Source organism: Panthera tigris, chromosome C1 (assembly GCF_018350195.1).
Source record: "Panthera tigris isolate Pti1 chromosome C1, P.tigris_Pti1_mat1.1, whole genome shotgun sequence".
NCBI lineage: Eukaryota > Metazoa > Chordata > Mammalia > Carnivora > Felidae > Panthera > Panthera tigris.
In genome coordinates, this window is record NC_056667.1 from 16,827,129 (window position 1) to 16,854,680 (window position 27,552).

At 51.1% G+C, this 27,552-nt stretch overlaps 1 protein-coding gene across 1 annotated transcript in view; it reads left to right on the top strand.

The window, feature by feature from the left end:
• EPHB2 (EPH receptor B2) overlaps positions 1 to 27,552 on the top strand; it is a 125,034-nt gene that overhangs the window by 93,502 nt on the left and 3,980 nt on the right. Inside the window, exons 5-12 of the mRNA XM_007083711.3 lie at positions 5,020 to 5,144; positions 13,908 to 14,070; positions 15,941 to 16,049; positions 16,803 to 16,867; positions 24,333 to 24,455; positions 25,001 to 25,248; positions 26,226 to 26,441; positions 27,329 to 27,478. Coding sequence (XP_007083773.1) covers positions 5,020 to 5,144; positions 13,908 to 14,070; positions 15,941 to 16,049; positions 16,803 to 16,867; positions 24,333 to 24,455; positions 25,001 to 25,248; positions 26,226 to 26,441; positions 27,329 to 27,478 — 1,199 coding nt within the window. The remainder of the gene's footprint in view (positions 1 to 5,019; positions 5,145 to 13,907; positions 14,071 to 15,940; positions 16,050 to 16,802; positions 16,868 to 24,332; positions 24,456 to 25,000; positions 25,249 to 26,225; positions 26,442 to 27,328; positions 27,479 to 27,552) is intronic.

Genomic DNA, 27,552 nt, shown 5'->3' on the forward strand with positions numbered 1-27,552 from the left:
TGAAGGCCACAGCACGGGGGAGGGGAGGGATGAGGATTTGCCGGCAGTCTGATTTCACCCTCCGGCTCCCAACCACTAAGCCGGACCGCCTTCCTGGGGCTGGATTGGAACCTTCCCACCAGGGAAGATTCTACGGGTCTCCGCGGAAAGCGCCAGGTGACTGAGTTCACGTAGTTGTGGCTTAATGGCAATACTGCTCACCCAGGCTTGTGGGTGCTGTGTGTGTCCGATGCTGCACAGATACGACGGACGTGCAATGACGGCACACTCTGTCAGTGGAAGCGGGCTGCAGCAGGCGGGAGAGGAGGGTGGACAGCCTGGCCTCACAGGGGGGCCAGGGCCTCCGGCAGTCCAGAAGAACAGGGTGCTCAGCTCCACACAGAGGCAGCTCCGAAGGGAGAGACGGGGCTGGGCTGGACACGGGGTCAGAGAATGAGGGCACAGTTGCAGGGACTGCTCTGAGGGCCAGCAGGGAGCATAGCTGGGGGCAGGATAGCTCAGCTCCAGGCCCAACTGAGCTCGTCACTAGCTGTGTGACCTTGGGGAAGTCACCATGCTTCTCTAGCCTCAGTCTCCTCTTCTGCAGATTGTGGATCTTAACCCCCATCCCACATTGTTGTCGAGAGAACCGAATCAGGTGACACGGGGCAGATGCTCAGTGCACAGTGGCAACACCCCAGTGACCCTGGTGAATGCTCACAGCCATGCTGAGCTTTGGACAGGATCTCAAACACCCGCTCCCCACGACAGCCCTCAGGGGGCACGTTGCCCTCAGGCCCATTTTACAGATAAGGAAACTGGGACACTGAGAGCTCTGACTGCCCCTCCTTTGTGCTCTGACAATTAACCTCATCAATTTCTGGTAAGCATTTGGCTGGAGCCGGGCTGACGGCTCAGTAGCAGGTGCTGTACTAGTGAAGAGCCTGAGGTGCCGGGTTCAAGTCTAGCCTCCACGGCCTTGCTGCATGACCCTTGAGCAGACTATGCAAGAACTCTGAGCCTCAGTTTCCCCCTCTGTAAACTGGGGATACTAATAGCCCCTAGCTAATGGGGCAGTTGTGAGAATTCTCTGCTTCACCTATGTTAATAGGCATAAAGATCCTGGAACAGCGCCGGGAACAGAGTAAGGGCTCAATAAGTGTTAGGTTAGTGGCGTTATCATTGCTATTATTATACACATCTGCACAGCCCTGCAAGTCCTTCAAGCGACTTCGTGGAGCAGGAGAAACATCACTTCCCGTCCCCAGGCATCTGGTGAGAATGCGTTGCTTTGCGCGGCCACTTACTATCTGGATAGCCTCGGGCAAGACACTTTACTCTGGTTCTCAGGCTTCCCATCTGCAAAATGGGCCGAAGGAGGTCTGCTTCCTAGGCTGTTGTGAGGATTAAATGAGGTAATATGCACGTCCACATGGGCATAGCACAGGGCCCAGCGTGTAGTAGGGCCCCTTCGCTCACGTCGGGGTCTCCTGATTCTCTGGGAAGCAATAAGGAAGACAGAGTACCCTGTTTGACTGAGGGAGAAACTGCAGGGAGCAGGGGCCTGATCTTCCCAAGAGGCCTGCTGCCCCAGCAGGGCTAGGGCCAAGCTGAGAGCCAGACAGCACTCTTGTGGTGCAGAAAGAACAGAGGCTGGTCAGCGATGCCTGGACCAAGCTCCAAGTCAAAGGTCACAGTGCTGCCACCCTGTCTCGGGTGTCTTGGGCCAGTTTCCCACAGGTACTTGGTGCTGGGGGGAAGCCAGACCCACTCAGACTCACGCTGGCCTCTGGGCTGACCCAACTCCAGGCCGAGGGCTGCCCAGGAAGAACAGGCAGGGAGCGTTCGAGCTGCAGGACCCCAGGGACCTTCCAGCCTGTTCATGGTCCAGAGGAAGAGGCCAGGTCCAGAGGTGGGAGACAGCTCGCCTAAGGTCACACAGTCAGCGGGCAGCAGGCCAGAGAGCAGAGCCTGGGTCTTCTAACCAGCACCCTGGGGAGGAAGGGACAGAAACAGAGCAGCGACCGGGTGAGCTTCGGGTCCCGATGAGCTCCTACCGGCTGCTACCCCACACTCAGATCGGGACAAAGCCACTGAGAAGCAAGATTGGGGTGAGGGGGAAAAGGGTCCCTCTCACCCTTCAGACACCCTGGTGTGGGCCGAGACAGGGCATCTGCTGGTCACACACTTGCCCAAGATGCTCCCTTCACCCTGGTGAGTCCTCAGCCCCTCCCGAGACCATGAAAACATTGAGCCCGGAAAGGCAGGGAGGCTCACTGCAGTGAGGAGTGACCGCCTAGGGAGGGACTGTTTCAGGAATCCACCTCTGCTCTGTCCAATCATGGGGCAAACACTGCATTAGCAGACCTGGGTTCAAATCCCAGCTCCCCTACTGAGGGTGTGGGGGCACTGGGATCTCAGGACCCCCTTGCCCCTCTGAACTTCGGTTTCTTCCCCTGTCAGTGGGGCTAATACTGCTCCCTCACCAACGGTCAGCTCAGGAAACACATGTGAAGGGCCCAGGTCTGTGGTTGACACATAGTAGGTTTGGTCCATTTGAGAAGGAGGCAAGAGACACAGGCCTGGGTGCCTCATGAGTCAGGAATCAGTAAAAGGGCTGTGTGTTGTGAACTCCCCATGTGATCTTGGGCAACTCACAACCCTTCTCCGGACCTCAGTTTCCACATCAGTAAGATGCAGGAATGGGGTTAAGTTATTTCTCAGAAGCCTCCAGCACTAAACAAGCCGCCCCTGACTTCCTGTCTCCTTCGTTTAACCACCCTCCGTGATGGCTCTAGCAACACTAGGGGGAGGGAAGGAGGGATTGATCTTATTGAGGTTTACATACAGTTAACCATTTTATTTTATTTTTTAAGTTTGTTATCTTGAGAGAGAGAGAAAGTGCAAGCAGGGGAGGGGCATAGAGAGAGGGGGGGAGAGAAAATCCCAAGCAGGCTCTGCGCTGTCCTCGCAGAGCCCGATGCGGGACTCGGACTCATGCCCCATGAGATCATGACCTGAACCAAAATCTACAGTTGGATGCTTCACCGACTGAACCCCCCAGGCCCGCCTGCAATTAACCATTTTAATGTGTACAATTCCGTGGCGTTTAGTACATTCACAGGCTTGTGTGACCACCGCCTCTGTCTAGGCCCAAAACATTCTCATCGCCCCAGAGGAAAACCTGTGCTCAACATTCTCTGTTTCTCCCCTACCCTCAGCCCTGGCAACCGCCAGCTGCTTGCTCTCTGGATTTACCTGTTCTGAATTATTTCACATAAATGGAATCATAAAATATGTGACCTCTGTGCCTGTCTTTCACTTTGCATGTTTTTGAAGTTCATCCACATTGTAGCACATGTCAGTACTTGCTTCATTTTTATGGCTAAATACTCTTCTATGGTATGTGTATACCATCATGTGTGTGTCCATTTATGTGTCGGTGGGCATTTGGGTTGTTCCCCTCTTTGGGCTGTTGTGAATAATACTCCTGTTATGTGTACTGACATGTGTAAGTATTCATTTGAGTACCTGATTTCAATTCAGTAAAATTAGGAGTGCAAATGCTGGGTAATTCTACATTTAACTATTTTTTTTTAATATTTATTTATTTTTGAGACAGAGAGAGACAGAGCATGAACGGGGGAGGGTCAGAGAGAGAGGGAGACACAGAATCTGAAACAGGCTCCAGGCTCCGAGCTGTCAGCACACAGCCCGACGCGGGGCTCGAACTCACGAACCGTGAGATCATGACCTGAGCCAAAGTCAGACGCTTAACCGACTGAGCCACCCAGGCGCCCCTACATTTAACTATTTTTTTAAAAATTTTTAATGTTTATTTATTTTTGAGAGAGAGAGACAGAGTGCAAGTGGGGGAGGGTCAGAGAGAGAGGGAGACACAGAATCTGAAACAGGCTCCAGGCTCCGAGCTGTCAGCACAGAGCCCGATGCGGGGCTCGAACTCACGAACCACGAGATCATGACCTGAGCCAAAGTCGGATGCTTAACCGACTGAGCCACCCAGGCACCCCTACATTTAACTATTTTTAAAAAATTTTTTAGTGTTTATTTATTTTTGAGAGAGAGAGACAGAGTGTGAGCGGGGGAGAGGCAAAGAGAGAGGGAGACACAGAATCCGAAGCAGGCTCCAGGCTCTGAGCCGTCAGCACAGAGCCCGACGCGGAGCTCGAACCCACGAACCACAAGATCATGACCTGAGCCAAAGTCGGATGCTTAACCGACTGAGCCACCCAGGTGCCCCATTAACTTTTTTTTTAAGCTTATTTATTTATTTTGAGAGAGAGAGAGAGAGAGAGAGCATCCACGAGCACGGGGGAGGGGCAGAGAGAGGGAGAGAGAGAATCCCAAGCAGGCTCCATGCTGTCAGCACAGAGCCCGATACAGGGCTCAGACCTACAAACCGTGAGGTCGTGGTCTGAGCTGAAAACAAGAGTCAGACGCTTAACCAACTGAGCCACCAGGCACCCCTACATTTAATTTTTTAAGTAACTGCCAAACTGCTTTCCATAGTAGCTATGGATTTATTTTTATGGATTTATTTTTGGCAGTCATTTTTCTTCAATGCTGAGGGCACATAGTAGGCCCTCGGTGCACATTCGCTGGAGGAACAAATGAATCTCCCACCCTCTCTGCTCCCCTCTCCCAGAGCCCATGTCTTGGGTCTGTAAGTTCCCTAGTCCAGTAGACTGTAAGTTCCAAGAGAGAATGAACACCTTTCATCCAAACACGTTGAGCCAGGCCAGAGAAGGGCCCAGTGCATCTGTCTCTCACTTGGTGCGGCTTGAGCTCCCCAGGGATGGCCAGAACTGTCAGTGTCTGAAATCTGAAGGTGCAGCACCCACAGCCCTGCACAAGTCCTGCTGGCCCCCGTCAGCCCCCTAGGCAGGCTGTGTGGCCTCAGCCAGATGCCTTCCCCTCTCTGATCCCACACTCTGTCTGGGCACCTCTAGAGTTGGGACAGAATCTGTATGTACCCTCTCACTGCTGCTCCTGACCCTTGGCCTCTGACCTGTCTTCCAGCTCCGTCGGCTGTGTCCATCATGCACCCGGTGAGCCGCACGGTGGACAGCATCACCCTGTCGTGGTCCCAGCCTGACCAGCCCAACGGCGTCATCCTGGACTATGAGCTGCAGTACTATGAGAAGGTACCTGTGCTCCTGGGCCCACTCCCCACCTCCACACCCCTGGGCCTGCGGTTCTACCCTCCTCCGAGACTGGACACCCTGGTACAGCAGAAAGAGCACTGGCCTCAGAGTCAAGCCGCCTGGCTCAATTCTGACTCCAGTCCTCCCCAGCTGGGAGACCTCAGGCAGGTGCCTTGACCTCTCCGAGCTGCGCTTTTCTGGTCTGGGGCATCAGGCCAGCAATCTCAGTAAAATGCAATGGTCGGGGCCCTTTCCTCACCAGGACCCCCTTCCTCTTGACTTCAGTGGGCCTGATGTTCTGAAAGAGCTGGTTTCCCAGAAAGCTTCCCCCACTCTGAAGCAGAGATTTGAAAGTGCTCCAGACAGCTCTGTACAGGGCAGGAGTAGAGCCTCCTCCCCATGTTGCTCTGATTCCAGCTAAAACACTTGTTTCCATTTGCCTGGGTGCCATTTGTAGCGGGAGAGAGCGGTTTCTCTTTGAGCTTTTAATTCAGACCTTTAATTCTCTCTCAGGGACCCCTAGGACCCAGGGACCAAGGGTTAGAAGCCACTGGTGTTGTAGAAGGAGCATTGGACTGGGAGTGAGAAGCCATAGGTTCGGGTCCCAGCTCCAACCATAACAGCTGTGTGACCTTGGGCAGCCATCGTTCTCTCTCTGAACCTCAGTTGCCTCCTGTGTCAGATGCAAACAAGATTGCCTCTCTTGTTGGCAAGACTGGGGGCTGCACAGGTCAAGGAGAAAAGGCAGGGACAGTACCCGGAATGGCTCCCGGCCCTAACAGAGTGTACTTTCCTTCCTCCCTTCTGCCCTGCCTTTTGCATGGTGGGCAAGAGCTACACAACATGAGGCCAGGAGAGGCCAGTACATTTGAACATGGGGCGTGCACAGTGTTGGGGCCAGGGGGTGGATGCAGCAGCTGGACATCAGAGGCTCAGAAAACTCTCTTTTTGACTGGAGACTTTTCTTACCTGCGGCCTAAAGCATCAAACAGCCACAGAGGCTGGAAGAGCCCCTGGGAAAGGTGTCATTTGGACCTCATTCAGACTAAAGTGTAAATGACTACAGAAAGTGCTTTAGTTGAGGGTTGGGAACTGGAAATGAATAGAAAGTCTCTCCGTAAGGGTTGAGAGGAAAAGAGGTGGAAACAGTACCAGCCACCGCTGCTGGAGCCCAGCCTTCGGAGGCCCGGCCCCGCCCTTCCACTCAGTTAACTGCCGGCTCAGCCAAACTCTGGTGAGCCTCAAGACGTTTTCAAACACCTATCCAGCCTCACCCAGCCGGTCTGTGATTGCTTGTTTCCTCGCTCATCCTTTGCTCTAGGCAGTGCATTCTGAGAAGCCAGGGACCACATCTGTCCCATTCACCATCTTCTCCCCGATACCCTGGGCCCAGCACCAAAGAGACACTTGGTAAATATTGGTTGAATGGATAAGTGAATGAATCCCCTCCCACGGCCTGTTCCTCCAGAGTGGGGACCTTGCCTTACCTCTGCCTCTTCCCCAGTCTGGCACACAGTAGGTGCTCACGAGGTGCTGCTGGATGGCCCAAGGTGAGGACAATGTGAGGGAAGCAGCCCCACCCCTCTCTGGGCCCTGGAGGGCCTTGAAGGAGCCAGGCATCCTGTAGCCTTAGCCAGACCAGCTGCTCCCAGGCCCAGGAAGCCCCAGCCCCTACAGAAGCCAGCATTTCCACCCCCTCTGGCGGGGACAGTTCAGCACCTCAGAATTCAAGAAAGAAAGGGGGAAAAAAAAACTAATTAAGAAGCTTTATGATTAAACGAAACTGAAAGTGTTTGTCCCCAAAGACTAGAGCGGAAATGAGGAATCCCGGCGCGGGTCCTGCCTACGACCCATTTCCTACCGAGGCGGGAGGGGCTGCGGAGGCTGATGGAGGTGTGAACCAGGAGGCGGCTCTGCCCTACTTTCTGCCGCTGCCCCGCCTCCCCAGGCCCCTGCCGAGGTGGCAGGCCCAGCAGGCCCTGCAGCGGCCGCGGCCGCGGCCACCACCTGTTCGCGTTTCATGAGCACAGAGCACGTGCCAAGCACGCCACCTCCGTCGTCTCGTTCCTCCTTGCAGCAAGGCCATTCATCCCCCTGGACGGGAGTGGAAACTGAGGCACGGAGAAGGTGTGTGACCTGTTCGAGACCACCCAGCTGCTAAGTGGCAGAGAAAACAGGATTTGGACCTGCGTTCTCACTCTTTGCCTGGCTCTCCTGCTTCCTCCCTCCCCTTTCACCCTCCCAGGGGTGCTTCTGGGATGACTGTTAAAGGGCGGACAGGGCCAGGCTCTGAGGGGGGATCTTAGATACAAATGGCGAGAGAGGGACAAGCCTCAGGTACAGCTGTGATAAGACATGGCGCTACCCTGCCAGCCCCTCCTGCTGGGCCTGGGGTGCAGTGAGGGGCAGCCTGGAATCTGCCAATGGGAGAGATGGACACTGGTTCATTCAATATTCACTGTCACCAACCTTGGGCTGGGCCCTGGGCTGGGTGCTGGGAGTACTGAGATTAGCCAGACATGCCCAGAGGCCTCAGGGCCTTCACCGTCCAGGGGAAAAGACACCTCCAGACACAAATAGCCATGAGAAGGGCGTGACACAGTCACAGAAGGGCAGGCAAAGATCTGTCAAGGCACCAAGGAGGGACCCATGGTCTGAATATAAGTGAGGGGAAGTCTTCATTCCAGTGACATTTGAGCTGAGCCTCAAAAGTTGCTAGGAGTTCACCAGACAGACAAGTGATGAGAGCAAAGTCATTCCAGACAGCAGAAACAAGACACGCAAAGGCCCTGGGGCAGGAGAAGGCAAGTGTGGAGGAGCAATATGAACAAGGGAGAGATTAGCGGGGAAAGACTTGGAGAGGGAGGCAGGGCTGGGTTGTGGTGGGCCTTCCATGCCTTTGGAGTCTGGATTCAATTTAAAGTACTCTGGGAAGCCGGTGGAAGGTTCTGGAATGATGTGTTCTGACTCAGATTACGTGTAAGATCCCTGTATCTTGCTATGTGGGAAACAGACTATAGGGGGTCCTGGAGACACAGACCCTTTTGAGGGCTCTCGTGGGACACCGAGTGAGAAATGATAGTGCCATGATGGAGTAAGGGCTGGCAGCACAGGTGGTGAGAGGCCTACAGATTCAGACAACCTTTTGAAACTCAGGGGACCAGGGAAGTGCGAAGGACAACTCCCAGTGGATGGTGGTGCCTTTTCCTGGGGCCAGTGTGGGTTCGTGATTCGCAGGTGTAGGTATGGTGCTCGCCAGGAGTGGAAAGGTATAACCAAGAACAGACAGGAGAGTGTGTAGAGGAAAAAGAAACGGACGGATAGAATCAGGAGAGTGTGGCGGAATTAAGGGGAGAAGGAAAAAGGAGTTGATGAAAATGTCAGAGGAGATGCCAGCACAGGGGTAGGAGCAGTCTCGGTCCCCAACCTCTCGGGCTTCCTAGGTCAACCTGGCTGTCCCATCAGGGAGGGACCTCCAGGATGCAAGATGGCTTCTGACAAGTCCACAGCCGGCTCTTACCTAACACTTGGGAATCCTCCTGATGCCTGCAATTGATTTCTTTAATGAATGCTCCAAATCTTCCCAGGTAGGGAAGTTAGGCACTGAGCAGTCCCGTGTGGGCCCCACCGCCACTATCTTTTCCACTCCTCCTTTCCTTCTTTAGAAAGGGCTCTTTTTAAGAGACTGTTAAAAACTGAGAACAAACTGAGGGTTGATGGGGGGTGGGAGGGAGGGGAGGGTGGGCGATGGGTATTGAGGAGGGCATCTTTTGGGATGAGCACTGGGTGTTGTATGGAAACCAATTTGACAATAAATTTCATATATTAAAAAAAATAAAAAATAAAAAATAAAATAAAAAAATAAATATAAAAAAAAAAAAGAAAGGGCTCTTTTTGGAGCGGGCTCTCCATTTGGCCTTTCCCCAGCTCCACTGGGATTTCCCAGCCTGCCCGGAGCCCGGAGCTAAAAAACCACTTTGCTGGAAGGCTCCTGGATGCCGCTGACAAATGGTGTTGGCCAGACCAGGGCCGGCTGTTTCCGTCGGTTCCAGCGTCCTGGGGGAGGTGGCCTCCTTTGGCAGCTGCACCAAAGCACACAGGTTCGTGCTCCCTTTGGCTCCCCCAGAGCTCCGGGAGAAGATTCATTTGTGAGGCCACCTATGGCGGACAGGTCCCTATAGGCCTCATCGATTGGTGTTTGTTCAACAGAAATTTCTAGCTGGCAGAGCAAAGGGGAAGAGAAGGTGGGGGAGGCGGGGATGAACAGTGAAAGTCCAGGCTGCATAGGTCTCTGCCCAGTGTACGTGGAGTGGTACCTACATGGAGAGATCTATTCACTCACTCATTTATTCTTGCATTCATTCATCCATTTAATGACCATTGAGGAAGGCTTCTCTGTCATGGCATCGATAACTATGATGGCCAATGTTTGTGAAGTCCTTATGTGTACCAGAAACGATACTAAAAGCTTTGCCCGTTTTCTTTTTCCTGTTGAATCTCCATACCCACTCTGTGTGGCCTATAGTATTTTATCCCATTTTAAAGATGAGAAGACCGAGTCTCATAGGGCTTAAGAAATGCTCCCAGTGCCTCATTGGCCCATAGTCTTGGGGTAAGGATTTTTGAGCTGAGGACCGGTAGATTTCATACTAGATGTCTTCTCCTAACCTGTCAGTGCTTAGTCCTTATTCAGGTAAAGGTGTTCCAGCCACGAGGGAGGAGGTAGGGGGCTCTAGAGCAGCTCCTTTGTGCCAGACACTGCCTGATCACATTTCATCTTTACAACAGCCCTGGGAGGTTGGCATTTAGTGTTCCTTTCCTGAAGTAGAAAACAGGGGCTCAGGGGAGGGAAGAGTCTTTCCCAAGGTCACAATGCAAGCTAGTGGAAGAATCTGCCTTTGAAATGACTTCCCAATCCCCCGCTCTGTCCTGTTCCCGCTTTAGAGAAGGGATCTGCTAGTTTCTTTCCTCAATCTGAGGCACCTGTGCCACTGGCAGTTACCTCGCATCGCCATCCTACAGTCTGGAACTTAAAACTTCCATCCTCTCTGAGTGGACACCCACCCACCCACTCAGGCTGCAGAATCCGAGCAGATTCCGTGTTGGCTGGTGGCACCTAGTGGGCAATCTTGGTACTGCAAGCTGGGTTCGTAGGTGTTGAATGGTCTCTCCTGTTTTTCATTTGTCGCTGGCGGTAGTTAGTGAGCACCTACTGTGTGCTGAGCCTGGGGGTCCCGGAGATGGATGGGACAAGGTGTCTGCCCTCAGGAAACCCACAGTCCTTAGAGAAGACACGTGCATATCGGAACAACAGGTGGGAGAGGAGAAAACGGACCTGCAAATCTTTTCTGGGACATCTGGGAAGTCTCTGCAGCAAATGTGGTACTTGCACTGAGTCTTGATGAATAGGGAACTGCCAGGCAGATGGAGAATGGATATTTCAGATAGAAGAAACAGCACTTGCAAAGTATCAGAGTGTCCAGGGAAGGTAGGGTTGCCAAATAAAATATAGGACACCAATTACATTTAAATTGTTTTAAATAATTTTTTAGTATAAGTATGTTTTAAATATTGCATGGGGGAAACTTTTACAAAAAAAAAAAAAACACCCTATTCATTGTTTATCTGAAATTCAGATTTAACTGAGCATCTTGTATTTTTACTTGCTAAATCTGGCAGTCCTACCAAGAAAGGGAAGGGAAGCATTTGGGGGAGGGGGTGGCAGGCAAGACTGGCAAAGGGCAAGTCATGAAGGGTCTGGAAAGCCAAGCCAAGGAGTACAGCCTTTACCCTGGGGCCAGGTCTCTTTGTGCAGGCCTCTGTGCTCAGTGCAGGGAAACAAAACACAGCCACTTCCTTCAAGAGTTTACAGTCAAGGCTGTGAGATCAGCCTGGGCCCAGGATAAGGGGGTGGAACAGAAACCCCTCCTGGGGCGTCCACAGCAAGTGCTCCAGGGCTCAGAGGAGGGGAGGCACATCTGGCTGAGAGGTCAAACAGGCTTCCTGGAGGAGGGGGCAGAGGAGCGGACTCAGGAAAAGAGGCTTCCTAGGTGCTGCTGCCCCCTGGGAAGGGTGAGGGGGTTGGGAGGAGGCACTTGCAGATCAGCCCTTGTCCAGCCCCACATCCCATTTCTCACCTCCTTGCCTTTGCACCTGGTGCTCCTGGCCAAGAATGCCCTCCCCCTTTTTGACGTGGGTGACTTCTGTTTGTTCTTTAAAATTCCATTACGTAAGCCCCACTCTGCAGATAGCTTTCCTGGACTTCACCTGATGTCCCCCACCCAGGTGAGGTCCCATGCTCATTGTGCTTACACTACCAATATCCACATTTTATACATATGGATTCATTTTATTCTCTAAACAATCCTCTGAGGTAGCTGCCATTATTATTATCCCCATTTTACAGATGAAGAAAAGGAGGCAAGAGAGGTTAACAAACTTGCCCAAGGTCACAAAGATAATAAGTAATAGAGTCAGGACTTGAACCCAGGAAGTCTGGCTCCAGTTTGTGATTTTTTTTTAACATTTGTTTTAAGTTTATTTATTCTGAGAGAAGGAAAGAGAGCATGAGCCAGGGAGGGGCAGCGAGAGAGGGAGAGAGAGAACCCCAAGCAGGCTCCACACTGTCAGCACAGAGCCCAATGCGGGGCTCAGTCTCACCACCCATGAGATCATGACCTGAGCTGAAAGCGAGAGTTGGATGTTCAACCGAATGAGCCCCCCAGGCGCCCCCCAGTTTGTGATCTTAACTTCCATGCTATGATTCCTGTAATAACATTGCGCCCACTGAATTTAATTGTTTTGAGAGAGTTTTTGCAAGGGCTCTGTGCATTGCACGTGTGTATGATTGGCACGTACAATCAGGTGGGCATTTTTCTGCACAAAGGCTCCTACCTTCCATCAACTTCTCAGAGGGGTTCATGGTCCTCAAGGTTGAAGTCTCCACACTGTTTTCCTGAACTGAGCTCTGTGAACCCAGTGCCTGTGCCTCAGTCCCTTGGAGTCCCCAGGGCCAAGTGCAAAGAGGGCGTTTGGGGAAAGTTTGAAGGGTAGCTGACAGATGCCCGAATGAGCATCATCTAGATTGGCAGACAGCTGCATCCAACTCAACCACATCCCCATTCCCACAGCAGCTAATCTGTGTCTTGTCCTGTGCTCCTTGGGTCACCCTGGGCAGTGTTCAGGTCAGAACTGGCATTCTGCGGGGTGCCTGGGGGGCTCAGTCGGTTAAGTGTCCGACTTTGGCTCAGGTCATGATCTCACAGTTCGTGGGTTCCAGCCCCGCGTCTGGCTCTGTGCTGACAGCTCAGAGCCTGGAGCCTGCTTCCGATTCTGTGTCTCCCTGTCTCTCTGCCCCTCCCTCCCTCACACTCTGTCTGTCTGTCTCTCTCTCAAAGAATAAATAAACATTTAAAAAAGGGGGGGCACCTGGGTGGCTCAGTTGGTTAAGTGGCCGACTTGAACTCAGGTCATGATCTCACTGTTTGTGGGTTTGAGCCTCGCGTTGGGCTCTGTGCTGACAGCTTGGAGCCTGCTTTGGATTCTGTGTCTCCCTCTCTCTCTGTTCCTTACCTGCTTGCAGTCTGTCTCTCTCTCAAAAATAAATAAAGATTTTTTTATAAATAAATAAACAAACAAACTTAAAAAAAAAGAATTGGTATTCTGCATCTCTCAAAGGAAAGAACATTAGGTCCTGGGTACTCAAAGCCTTGGACATTAGAGGTAGCTCCGTGTACTCCATTGTTTTCTTTTTTTTTTTTTTTAAGCTTATTTATTTATTTTGAGGAGGGATGTAGGGGCAGAGAAAGAGAGGGAGAGAGAGAATCCTAAGTAGGTTCCACACTATCAATGCAGAGCCTGACACAGGGCTCAAGCTTACAAACTGTGAGATCATGACCTAAGCCAAAATCAAGACTCAGATGCTTAACTGACTGAGCCACACAGGCACCCCTACGAACCTGCTTTTGAGTCCCAAAGCAGCCACCAACTAATATGTGACTTTGAGCATCATTTTCCCTGTCTGGGCCTTAAATCTTGCCTCACTCGAGTGTGCTGTGGCGGAACAGGGGTCCTTGCGCTTAACCTATCAAGGCATGGGGCAGGGAAGTAGCTGCAGAAGTGGGTAAGGGAGGCCCTCTTCCTGCTGTCTCCCAAGAACTCACAACCTAGACCTCAGAGTCTGCACATAGTGACCCCTCAGCATCTGTGTATCAGTCAGCTATCACTGAGGATAATGCTGCAAAATACACAATCCCCTAAATACGATGGCTTCCAAGTGGCTATTTTTCTTGGTCATTGGTTGGAGTCTGCAAGTCAACTGAGGTGGCCCTGTTTCAGCATAGGAATAAGGTCAAGATCTTCCCTACATGTTTCTCATTCTGGAACCAGCCGCTACCCAGGTTAAGTCCCATCATGGCAGAAGGCAGGAGCACAAGAGGCCAAGCCAACTCAACAAGCACATATAAAACCTCTGCTTGCATCATGTCCTCTAGAATGTTCCATGGGCCAAAACAAGACCATAGACAAATTTGGCATCCGCAAGGAAGAGAAATACACTCTGCCTTCTTTTGTGGGAGGTGTTGGGAAGTCACATGCAAAAAGCGTGGGTGTGCAATTTAGTCACAGGGAGAGAATGAAGAATTGGAAACCACAGATGTTTATCCAGTGACCAACCCCCCCACCACAAGTGGCAGGAGTGGGCACTGGGCTCTGGGCCCACCGTGGGCAACAACCTTGCTAATGGTCTTCTCTGTTCCTCGGCAGGAGCTCAGTGAGTACAACGCCACAGCCATAAAAAGCCCCACCAACACGGTCACTGTGCAGGGCCTCAAAGCCGGCGCCATCTATGTCTTCCAGGTGCGGGCACGCACTGTGGCAGGCTACGGGCGCTACAGTGGCAAGATGTACTTCCAGACCATGACAGAAGGTAAGCAGCATCCAGAGGGCAAGAGGCGGGCACTGACTCCACAAACAGAATACATTTAAAGGCAACTGCTCCTTCAAAGTGCCTTCGCACAAATTAGAAAAGGCACCCCCTCTTCTAGATGTCAACCTTCCCTGCCGGTTGGGAACCAATCATACAGAGGTGCTATTTTCTGTGATTTGGAAAGCATATGGGCTCCTCCATTGCTATCGTGTCAGCCACTCCCTTTCACAGGACTCTCAGGAGCTCAGCCCTAACTTGCAGACACACTCTGAGCAAGTCACTTCCCTCTTCTGGTCCAAATTTTTCTCATCCACAAAATGAAAGCATCATATTCGGTCTTTGAGAGCACACCTATTTCATCCGTACACTCCTCCCATGACTTGCAGTTGGATTGAGAAGAATTCTAAAGTTCAGCAGCAAGAAGTGCTGGGATGGATTAGTGATGTCTGCCCTGGACAAGAAAATGGGAGGTTGCAGCCCATGTGCCGTGTGTCTCCCATTGCGGGACCACATGGTCTCTAAGTACCCTTCCTATTCTAATAGTCTTTGAGGAACAGCAGAGTTAAGAGTATGGGCTCTGATGCCAGCCAGACAGAGAAATTACAGTGCTGATTCAGCCCTAACTGTGTGGCCCTGAGCAACTCACCTTACCTCTCTGAGTCTCCGTTTTCTCATCTATAAATGGGGATGATAACAGCTATCTCATTGTCAACATCATCATCATTATCAAATTAGTGTAAAGATGGGGGATAAATATCTGGAACCTGGCACAGGGTTGGCCGTAGCTCTCACACGTAGTTAGCGCTCGCCAAATCATAGTTAATGTCATAGTTGTCACTGCTGTGAGTCTGTTGTCACTGCTGTGAGTTCACCAACCAATGAAGCCCCAAGGCAGCTTTCCTTATAACCAGACTCCAGCATCCCTTCTTAGCATCAGCTTCAATCACTGGCCATGGGCCTTGGCCTTTGCCTAGCTGAATGTCTCAGAGGCTTAGACCCATGAATTCTTGTTTTATCACAAAAATTCTCCCTAATGGCTTTACCATCTCTTCCAGGACGCTAATGGTACCTCCTCTATAAAGCCCCACTTCCTCGTGGCCAGCATTTTCACCTTTGTAGACCTCTTGTGTGTCGGATGAGGGTCATTGACCTGGAGCCTTGGGGGACTGTCCCGAGATGCTTTCCTTATTAACTCAACAAATATGTGCTGGTGCTAAGGACCCAGGACTTATCTGGTCCCTGACTTTAATGAGCTCCTGTCTGGTCATGGAAGTAAATGAGAAGTAATAATAATAGAATTAAAAACAATGATGGTGTTGATGGCATTGAAAATGTACTGAGTGGTTTCCAAAAGCCAGACCAATGCTGAGGGCATTTTATGCATTATCTCATATAAGCCCGTGGCCTTGGGTCAAAGAGACCTCGGTTCAAATGCTGGCTTTGGCCACTTTGTGTAAAGTAGGATTTCCCACTTTACAGATGAGGAAACTAAGCCACAGAGAGGTAAGTCACTTTACCAGAAGTCACAGATAGTAAGTGGTACTGCCACTTAAGCCAGGGAGTCTGGCCTCAGAGTCCGTGCTTATAACTGCCTCTCTGTAGTTATAAGTCAGCTTCTTATCATTGTTGATTTTCATATCAACATTGAGGTATAATGCCCATTTTATAGATGAGAAACTGAGGGTTGGAGCAGTCCACGGACTTGTCCAAGTTTACCTCTGAGCGAGTACCGGCCAGTTCTCCATCTGGGCATGTGACAGGTGCTCTATCAGGAGCAGGAAGAGAGTCTGGGGATCCTAGGAGACCCAGCCAGGTGGGGAACATTAGGATTCCCAGAGCCAGGCTGACAACAACGTGCTTTCTCCCCCAGCCGAGTACCAGACAAGCATCCAGGAGAAGCTGCCACTCATCATCGGCTCCTCGGCGGCCGGCCTGGTCTTCCTCATTGCTGTGGTCGTCATTGCCATTGTGTGTAACAGGTGGGTGGGTGTCTCCAGCCCCTTTCAGGGCTGGCTGAGCATCTATTCAACCATTCCTGAATAGCGTCTGTGAGCCAAGGAGATATTCCCATCATCCCCAGGGCCAGGGAGAGGCTCGCACAGGCCTGGATACCCTCCCTCCTACCTAAATGGCTGCCATTGGCTACATCCCTCTGGGCTCAGAACATGACTACATGTTGAGGCCCCTACATGACTAGGGCCACAAGTGGGGTGTCAGAGGGGAGGTTGAGGAGCTCAGATAAGGCCCACTGGCTTTGGTGGCAGGAAAGACAGAAAGGATGTAGATGGGAGGAGGTGGGGGAAGGGGAAGGGACATCCCAGGTGGCCGGCACAACATGTGCCCAGGCAGGAGGTGGGACTTGTTCCTGACTTCTGCAGGGCACCATGCAAACACCCTCTCTTCCTCCTTAGGTCCCCACTTTAGAACAGACTGGGCTGTAAGGTCAGATGGACAGAAGCCCCTGGGATGTCTGGGGCCACGGGCGATAACTTTGAAAGGGGCTTGGCTGGAGAGGGGATGGGGAAATGGTGAGCCTGGATTTGAGGTGGGAGAGGTGGGAAGGGATGAGGGCGGCCAGGAGGGGTGAGGCTGCTAGGCCAGGGGCAGGCAAGGAGCCCCCTGGCAGGGGTGTGGTTTTGAGGGCCTGCCCTCCCTCTTCCTATCACCTACTGTGGCTCCCAGCTCCCCGGGGGCTTCCAGGTGGCTCCAGCCCTTTGCTCTTGTTCCAGAAGACGGGGGTTTGAGCGTGCTGACTCGGAGTACACGGACAAGCTGCAGCACTATACCAGTGGCCACAGTACGTACACCCCAGCTGGGCCGGCGCCCTTGGGCCCCTCACTCTTAGCTCCCAGCAGCCTCCCAGCCTCCTTCCACTGCCTCCCACCATGCCGCAGCCAGACTGAATGTTAGGCTGTTCCCCGAATGGGCCAAGCTCACTCTTCCCTCTTAGCCTCTGCACATGCTGCCCCCTCTGCCTGGGGCATCCCCCGCCTTCTCTTAACCTGTGTAACTCTCCCCTCTTCCTCAGCCGCGGCACATACAAACCGCTCTGAGCGGCCTCCCCGGACCCCACCCCCCCATCCCGCCCTGGCTTCAGGGCCCCATCAGTGTTTGCACAGCGCTCCCTTACCTGGCCGCACCGTGATGGCCGTTTCCTTGTCTCCCCAACAGTATAGCGGGAACATCTGGAGACCGGAAAGCGTGTCTGACACTCACTGCTGCCCCCCAACACCAGCACGCTGCCCAGCACATAGAAGACACTAGATACATATTTGCACAATAAACACATGAGTTAAATGAGATGATGAGGACCCCAGGCTCTGGCCCAAGAGGTGACTCTTCTGGTAGCCACTTCAGGCACTGTTTTAGGTGCTGGGGATACACAAGTAAGCAAACCACATATCCCTACCCTTGTGGAACTTATACTCTGGTGAAGGGACAGGGAACGACAAAAAAAAAAAAAAAAACACAGGTAATAAATGAGAAAAGCGCATGGTGTCCTAGAGACGAAAAAGCACTAGAACAAAAGGCAAAGTAGAACAGGGCGATGGATCCAGAGTTGCAGGGTCAAGGCTGCCTTTTCAAACAGGGCAGGCAGAGCTGGCCTCAAGAGGGTTTCGGGTGAGCAAAGACACGAACAAGCTAGGGGCGTGAGCTGTGTGGATATACCTGAGGGAAGGGCCTCCCAGGCAGAAGGAACAGTCAGTGCAAAGGCCCTGAGGCTGGAATGTGCCTGGCAGGTTTCAGGAACAGCCAGGAGGTTAGTGTGACTGGAGCAGAGTGAGGAGGCAGGAGGGGCAGGTACGAGGGGTTGCAACATGCAGATTGTTGTCCGCCGTTGCAGGGCCTTGGTTTTTATTCCGAGTGAAATAGGGAACCTCTAGGAGGGTCTGAACCAAAGACTGACGTGCTCTGAGTTACAGTTTTGACAGGACCTCTCTAGCTGCTGTGTGGAGAATGGACTGAGGGGGCTGGAGGGTGCCAAGCAGGACAGAAGCAGGGAGACCTGAGAGGTGGCTGTTGGAATAATCCAGGGAAGATATGTGGTGCCTAGACCAGAGTGGAAGCAGTGGCGGTTGGATTCTGACATTTTCCAAAAAGCGGATGCACTAGATTTCCTGCAGGATTGGATGTGTGGAGCGTGCAAGAAAGAGCCGAGTCGAGGGGCGCCTGGGTGGCGCAGTCGGTTAAGCGTCCGACTTCAGCCAGGTCACGATCTCGCGGTCCGTGAGTTCGAGCCCCGCGTCAGGCTCTGGGCTGATGGCTCGGAGCCTGGAGCCTGTTTCCGATTCTGTGTCTCCCTCTCTCTCTGCCCCTCCCCCGTTCATGCTCTGTCTCTCTCTGTCCCAAAAATAAATAAAAAACGTTGAAAAAAAAATTTAAAAAAAAAAAAAAAAAGAAAGAGCCGAGTCGAGCAGTTCTAGATATTAAGCCTCTGGGTAACAGTCAATTTAAAGGAAAAGTTCCTGAGCTTAAAAAATCATTTTAGACATAAATGTAAAAAATAATTAAACCATTAAAATTTCCAGAAGACAATTTCGGTAACTATGTAATGGATATGTGGATAGAAAAGGACTTTCAGGGCACCTGGGTGGCTCAGTCAGTTGAGCATCCGACTCCTGATTTCCACTCAGGTCATGATGCCAGGGTCATGGGATCGAGCCCCACATCCAGGGCTCTGCACTGAGTGTGGAGCCTGCTTAACATTCTCTCTCTTTCTCTGCCCCACTCCCCTGCTTGCACACTCTCTCTCTAAAATAAATAACATGAAAAAAATTATAAAAAGAAAAGGACTTTCTAAGCATGAAAGCAATGGAAAGCTCTCAAAAAAAAAAAAAGGCAAATTTAGCTACACCAAAATAAAAAATTCACCTGTACATTAAAAATAAAAGTCATAAATTACATCACCCCCTCCTCTTCCCCAAGTAATAAAATCATGGTTGTAGATATAGCTAAATGCATACAGTATGCCCAGGAATTGTTTTCATGCGGTACATATATTTGTCCATTTAATCCTTATAACTGCCAACTTTGAGCATGAGGGAATCGAGGCCCAGAGAGGTCACAAAGCAGCTCAGGGCCAGAACGGAGGTCCACACTCCTCACCACACCGTGCTGTCCACACCTGACTAAATGTGGACTAAGGTGGACGAAGCTGGACTAAGGTGGCTCACATGCTTCGTCACCTGGAGCCATGTGGAAGCCTCACTATTTAGAGTGTGAGTGGGTAACAAGGAAACAGGTGACAGCAGGGATTTATTTTTAAAATAGAGCCCAGGATTTGTTCATGGATCAACATGTTCTAAAGCTCAGACTCCTGCTCCCTGAATCTAAAAAGGACTTTGTTTTCTTCAAAGCCCTGCCAGCCTTGGGGTCCCACACCCCCCGGCAACCGTGTGTCGCCGGGACAGAGGAGGAAGCTGAGGCCCGGAGATGTGTGTGACTGGCTTGAAGTCACCCTCACCGGCTCATGTGTTCCCTCGTCCAGCAGGTGCTGAGTGAGGACCAGGGTCCATGGTACCTGGATGTGGACCAGAGGGACCAACCTGGTTTCTCTTCCCTGCTCTACCCCTGGCCAGCTGTGTGACCTTGGGAAAGTCATCGAACCTCTCTGAACCTTGGCATCTTTATATGGGAAGTAGCAAGAATGATGCTTCTTTCACAGAATTGTGAGGATTAAATGAATTAATGGATATTAAAGTGCTTCCTAATAATATTTAATAATAGCCAACTCTTCTCTATAGCAGGTAACAATTATTCAGTGCTTTCTATTTGCCAACAACCATACTTAGCCCCTTAAAAAGATTCTCGTTTAACCCTTGCAGTCCCCTTATGAGGTAGGTGCTATTTATGATCTCCGTTTTATATGTGAAAAAGAAGTGAGGCACAGAGAGGTTAAGTAACTTGCCTAAGGGCACACAGCTGTATCAATACAGTGGTTGATCCTCCGTTCAAACTCATAACGCAGCTTTTTTGTGACTATTGTTACTGGCAGATCCAGAACTCAAACCTGGTCTCTGAATGTCTGGTTCTTCCTCCTTCCACTTGAATTTCCCATTTGGGTCCAGGACAGCAGGTCCTGACAGTCATAAGTCATCCAAACAGCAGACCAGTATTTTCTGAAGACTCTGACTGCAGAGATCCTTATCCAACTTCAGTTCAGCAAATACCTGTCCTGGGAGCCAGGCCTTGAATAATCACCTTCCAGTCCAGGAGACAGGATGGGGAAGCACCCAGAAGAAAATAGTAGGCGGGCAGTTACAAGTGTAAACTCACAGCCAGACGACCTGGATTCAGCCCCCAACGGGCTGTCGCCTCGGGCAGGCCATCTAAACTTTCTTATGCCTCAATGTCCGCATCCAAACAATGGGGATAATATTAGGTTGGACCCAATGGAGTTGCCATGTTTGTAGGTCGTAAACAGCCAAATACTAACAATTTCATACGGCTCAGCCTAATAATAGCATTTACCTGGCAGAGATGTCAGGAGGATTAATCGGATAGACGCCTGTAAAGTACCTAGAACGGGGCCTAGTGCCTGGTGAATCCACACTGAACTGTGAGTAGATTGTGTTATTAATGGTGAGATGAAACCAAAGGGTCACAGAAGCAGAGACAGTTTTACTCAGAGCCATACAATCAATAAGCGTTTATTAAGCATCTACTGAATGCTCCTTCACTTGTGTACTGTAGAGAAAACATTCTAGAGCGAGGGCTCATAATGGGGGGTTCACAAACCCCAAGAGCTTCAAGGGCCGGTGAGCATTCCAAAACTGTATGCTGGGTATGGGAGTGTGACACACATGTGAATAATTTTCCAAGGAGCAGATCCGTAGCTTTTGGCAAATTCTCGAAGGTATTCATGACCGCAAACAGGTGGAAAGAGAAAAAAGGACATTTCAATAGGTAATGTTATTATTCTTTCAGTAAGCATTTCTCGAGTCTGCTCTATGGGTCAGGCTCTGGCATTTAGCGTGAGCTGGACAGACATGACCCCTGTCCCCCTGAGGGAGAGAGGGTAAAGCGAGCGTTCACAGGCAGCAGAGTGTTCCAGAAAGGGGTGGCAGGATGCATATCTGCCAGACCCCATAGAAGAGGAGAGCCATACAGATGTCACGGCCGTGGGAGTGGGTGCAGAGACAGGGCTTCGGGAACCTGAAGAGGAAGCATGGATCTCCACTAGAAGGATCCAGGCAGCCTTCACGGAGGAGGTGGCATTTGATCTAGACACACAGAGGAAGAGAAGTGCATTCCTGGTGGAGGGAACCACATGAACAAAAGCACAGAGTACAGAAATGATCAGGTGTGTGGGACCTCTGGGTAAATACTTCCTTTTTGCTGTAGAGGATCAGGGAGCTGAAGTTGGAGCCCAACCCAGAGAGTTTGGAAGGCCGGATGAAGGCACTTGCCTTTGTTCTGCAAGCAATAGAGAGCCCTCCTGACCAACACTCCTGGCCAAGGCTTGGGGATGGCATGTGATCGGCTGACAGGGCCCAAGTCAGCTTTGAGCTCCTGCTCTGCTTCTCCTTAGCTCCCTGAGCTGACCCATTCCTGTCCTCCCTCCACAGCTGGCCTGGCGGAAAGGGCTTCCCCCAGTTCTGTCGGAGGGAGGTTGAAAGTCAGTCACCAAGAACCACAGGCCAGGCTCAGCGTTTGAGCAAGAAAGGGAGCATCTCCCAGGAGCTGATGTCCCCAGTCTGAGGAGGGCTGACTTAGAGAAGGGGTCATGGCTGAACAGTCCAGGAGGAGGAGAAGGCATGGACCAGATCTGGTTGGATTGCATCTGGGAGGCCACGGGCATGATGATTAAGAGTAGTGGCCCTTGGCTCAAATCTGACAGGCCTGGATTCAAGTCCTGGCTATACCATTTTCTAGCTGTGTGGCCTTCGGTAGATTACTTAGGCTCTCGGAGGTGCAGTTCCCTCATGCATGAAATGAAAATAATGATCCTTTCCTCCAAGAGTTGTTGGGTGCAGAAGATGAGATAATCCATATAAAGAGCCTGCCCAGTGCCTGACACAAAGGGTTCGGGTAATGGCAGCTGCTGTCATTCTTTTGTCTCTGTCACATGGATTCTGCTCAGCTCTATAGACACTGAGTGTATATTCTATGTAGAACTTTATGCATTATTCTAGGGGAGAGAAAAACGAGGAAAGACCATGCACCCACCCACCCCCTCCACCCAGGCTCCCACAGTTATAGGTGGTGGTTCTTAATTTCTTTTGGGGTCTCAGGCTCCTCTGAGTCAGCTGAAAATTTTGGATCCTATGGCCAGAAAAACACAAATATGCATACACGTGTGTAACAGAAAAATCTAAACTCAGGGATGGATTTGGGGAGAACTTCAACTTTCACAATATTTATTTCCATAGTTTTTAGACTATAAATAAAGAGTATGAGTCACTTTTCTAATTCAAAATGGTAATAATAGGGGTGCCTGGATAGCCCAGTTGGTTAAGCGTCCCACTCTTGACTTTGGCTCAGGTTATGATCTCACAGTTGTGGGACTGAGCCCCACGTTGAGCCCCACTCTGGGCATGGAGCCATGGAGCCAGTAAGATTCTCCTCTCTTTCTTTCTCTCTGTCTCTGCCCCTCTCCCCCACTTGTGCTCTCTCTCTAAAATAAATAAATACATACATACATACATACATACATACATGCATTCCATTTGGGAGGTTACCAGACTCCCCTGTCCCACCAAACTCATCCTGGGTCTGTCAAGTGGTTCACAGACCCAAATTAAGAAACCTTCACCTAAAGCACTAGACAGGGACCCCTGGTTGGCTCAATTGGTAAAACATGTAATTCTTGATCTCGGGGTTGTGAGTTTGAGCCCCATGTTGAGTGTGGAGATTGCTTAAAAATAAAATCTTAATAAATAAATAAATAAATAAATAAATAAGTTAATTAAAGGGCTAGACAAACACCTACATAAATAATCCAAAAAACAGCTAATGTATTAGAACAGTAGTTGGCAAACTTTTCTGTAATGGACCAGAGAGTAAAAATACCATAGGGTCTCTATTGTTAACTACTCAACTTGGTCGCTGTAGCTGAAAGCAGCACCAGGCAAAGGAATGCACGCAGCTATGTTCCAATAAAACTTTATTTACAAAACGGTCAGTGGGCCAGTTTGCCAACCTGTGTGTTAGAGGTTCCAATTTTAGATTCCTGGAATATCTGCAACAGAAACAGAGTGATCAACTAACGTGTCCAAGGTCACACAGCTGAGCAGCATTGATGCCCCCATTCACCAACCAGCCAAGCCTTACTATGGTCCAGGGACTCCAGCTCCCTCCTCCTAGAGTTGCTGCCTCCAAAGTTGCTGCCCCTGGGGCAATGGAGAATGTGGGCAGGAAGCTGGGGAAGCCAGAGGGAGGACTGGGCAGCAGAAGACGAGTTATCTGGGAGGGAGAATATGGGATTGATCACCTTTCCCTTCCTTCCCAGTGTTTTGTTGGCTCAGTGCTAGGATCAGAATTAGGTCTTTGATATCCAAGTTACATCCTTAATTTCTGCATCAAATAAAAAAGTACATCCAAATCAAGAATCAAATTAATATGCCCCATGTCCAGCCACATGCTGATCACCAGGAAATTTGAGATCTGGCGTGGTTTAAGACTAACTAGTGGGGGACCTGGGAAGTGGGCCGAGTGATGGGTCCTCCGACCCTAGTGAGTAGGCAGCCCCTCCAGGCTCTGGGGCCTGCCTGGGAGAGCTGAGGCAGCCAGGAAGTTCCCTGAAGGGAGAGGATGCTTAAATTAAGCTTTAAAAGACAGGGAAGGCTCCTTAGCAGCTGCCCAAGAACATGGACTCCTGCCTCCTCTTTCTCTATATCTTCCAAATCTCTCTCTTCCTTCTTGACTTCCTCTTCCTTTTCTTTGCACCCCCTGATTCTCTAACACAGGAGTGACAAACCTATCTATTCTTTTATGCCCACACCCATAGTAGACATTGATAAACAACCCTGACAGTCTTTTAGCTCCTTCAGGAAGACATTACTAATCAATTAGAGTTGGAACAAGAGCTAGAACCTATTTTCTCTCTCTGCCGAGCTCTCTGTTCTCCTCACCCTTCTACTCAGCTCAGTGCCCATCTGCTCACCGAGACTCAGAGAGGTCAAGTAACCTCCAAAGGGTTGCCCAGTTCCTATGGGGCCATATGGGAGTGTATTTCCCTCTACAGAGGGACTAACTGTAGCCTTTCCATTTGTCCACATCTTGATTCTGTGCATGTGACCAAGCCTGGTCTTGTCCCCCAGTGACCCCAGGCATGAAGATCTACATCGACCCTTTCACCTATGAGGACCCCAATGAAGCAGTGCGGGAGTTTGCCAAGGAAATTGACATCTCCTGTGTCAAAATTGAGCAGGTGATTGGAGCAGGTAGGTGGTGGGTGCTCTCCCAGGTACCATGGCCTCAGCCATGAGGGGGGAGTACTTTAGGGGCAGAGGGGAGCATGTGGGGTAGGAGCCTCAGAGGACCCTCCAAGGCCTGAAGGTCCACAATAGCCAAGGTGGAAAAGCCCTCAAGGGTCATCCAGGAAAACTACCTCATCGATAGATGAGGAAACTGAGGCACAGGGCTGGGAAGGAGCTTGCATATCATGTCAGAGATTGAGCTAGGTCTAGAACCCAATTCTCTGGACTCGGTCTAGTGCTGTGTCCTTCCTGTCCCTCTCTCCATCCCCCCCAGGTTCCCCTACAGCCTTACCCCATACCCAGCCAAATACCATGGGGCAGCTGTGAAGAGTTTACTGAGACCTTAGGGGCCCCCACATTCTACAAAGGGGTTCTTTGTCAAGAGGATGAGCTGACCACTGGGGAGAAAAAGTTCATTCAGGACCCAGGAACAGAGGTTACAGGGAGTGGGAAGGTGACATTTCCAGCTGGCAAGTGACATCCTGCCTTTCTTGGTGTGTGTGTCCCAGGGGAGTTTGGTGAGGTATGCAGTGGCCACCTAAAACTGCCAGGCAAGAGAGAGATCTTTGTGGCCATCAAGACGCTCAAGTCAGGCTATACTGAGAAGCAGCGCCGGGACTTCCTGAGCGAGGCCTCCATCATGGGCCAGTTCGACCACCCCAATGTCATCCACCTGGAGGGTGTTGTCACCAAGAGCACGCCTGTGATGATCATCACTGAGTTCATGGAGAATGGCTCCCTGGACTCCTTCCTCCGGGTAGGGAAAGCCAAGAGTTCCAGGGGCCCATGGGTGGGGAGGAAAAGGAGTGGTGGATATAACTTCATGTTGTCAGAGCCTGATGGGGTCTTGGGGAAAATCTGTGTCAGGAGGGGCTCGTCTGCTGCCTCTTTCCATCCTCTTACCAGTGGCAGACATTGCTAATCACCCCAGAACTCTGTTCCCCTGAACCAGGTAGCGGTCTCAGAATCCTGTCAATCTAGGAAACCACAGCCAGTCCGTCAAAGTTAGCACGCAGCCTGAAATCCGTTATCATCTATGCTTTTAGCCAACCTTCTCATTATGCATGAGAGAAGAGTGAGGTTCAAAGATGGGTACGGTTTGCCCAGGATTACCTAGGGGGTCAGGGTGAGAACCAGGACTGGAACCAGGTCTCTTGAACCCTAGTCCAGGATTTTCACCAGATTTTGGATTTCTCCAAAGCCATATGGGCTAGTGGGAGGAGTCCAGAGCACAAGGCCAAGAGAGGAGAGTTTTCAGACCCCCCAGGAGATCACAGATAACCAGCTAGACAAAAAGCATAGAAACATGCTGCTAGACTAGTTGCCATTTAACAAACGTTTTTAAGCACCTCCTATGTGCCATGCACATACCTCTGTGCGCCTTCTTATTTAACTCAGACAGCCCTGGGAGATGGATATAACTTATCCCCATTTAATACACAGATGAGGAAACAGACTCAAGAGGTTAGGTCACTTGTCCAAGGTTGCATGGCCAGCAAAGGGCAGAGCCAGAGTCAAACCAGCTGCGTCTACTCCAAAGCCCATGTTCTTTCCCTCACCGTGAAATTGGCCTCTCGTGGGCCTCTCTAAGACCCCCAAGCATCTGAATTCTTCCCACAGGGAGCATGAGGCCAGGGTAGCAGGGTCCTGCTCTGGTTTCCTGTTGTGCCGATGATCCAGAGCTCTGATTGATGCCCTCCCATTCACTATGTGTTTTCTCCACTTCTCCCAAAGCAAAATGATGGGCAGTTCACAGTCATCCAGCTGGTGGGCATGCTCCGGGGCATCGCGGCTGGCATGAAGTACCTGGCAGACATGAACTACGTCCACCGCGACCTGGCCGCCCGCAACATCCTCGTCAACAGCAACCTGGTCTGCAAGGTGTCTGACTTTGGGCTCTCACGCTTTCTGGAGGATGACACCTCAGACCCCACCTACACCAGCGCGCTGGTAAGATGGAGGCAGAGAACAGCGGGGTCATGGTGCCAGGAAAGAGGACATAGGTGTCCATCTCTCCCTACAATACCTTTTCACCGACACCTGCTCATGCCAAGCACTGTGCCGGACCCAAGAGACATAGAGGCATAAATCACAGTTTCTGCCCTCTTGGAGCTCACAGGCTGGCAGGGGACACAGATGTGCAGAGAAACATAGGGTAACAGAGCTCTAAGTCAGGACACCAGTCTTGGGAGGCCCAGGAAGGCTTGCTAAGAGGGGGTGAGATGTGAGCTGAAAGCTGAAGGGCCAGTAAAAGGTTGTCAGATGCCATGTTCTCAAGCCAAGCTGTGACTGGAACACAGACCCTAAGAGGGGAGGTGGTGGGTAGTGAGACTGGAGAGGCAGGCAGGGCTGATTTTGGAGACCTGGAATGCCTAAACTCAGGACTGTCCCCTGCTGAAGGGTTTTAAACAGAAAGGAGCAAGACGAAGCCCCTGCCCGAAGAACTCAGAATCTATAGCATAAGAAGAGGCAAGCACACAGGCAAAATGATTTCAGTGCTGCTCTGTATGACAAGTGCCTCCCTGACAGAGATCGAGGACCTAGTTGGAGGATTAAAAAGAGTGAGCAACTCCTTGGCACTTGGGACTTAGGGAGAGACTTTCAGAGATACTTAAAGGATAAGAAGGGGTTTTCAGACAGCAGAGTGAGGAAAGGCATTTCATGCAGAGGGAACAGCACGTGCAAATTCTCAAGGCCTAAAGTAGCATGGTGAGTTTGAGGAAGAATGAGGGGCTTCGTGTGACTGGTACGCCCAGGGCATAGGGTGAGGAATCTTGAGAGCAGAGACCAGATGGATCAGCCTCTCACCCATTAACTTTCCTCATTGTGTTCCCCAGGGTGGGAAGATCCCCATCCGCTGGACGGCCCCAGAAGCCATCCAGTACCGGAAGTTCACCTCAGCCAGTGACGTGTGGAGCTATGGTATCGTCATGTGGGAGGTGATGTCCTACGGGGAACGGCCCTACTGGGACATGACCAACCAGGATGTGAGTATCCAAGGGGGCTGGGCAGAGCCTCTGTGGCCAGCCAGATGGGAGGGGAAGATCCAGAATTTCTGGCC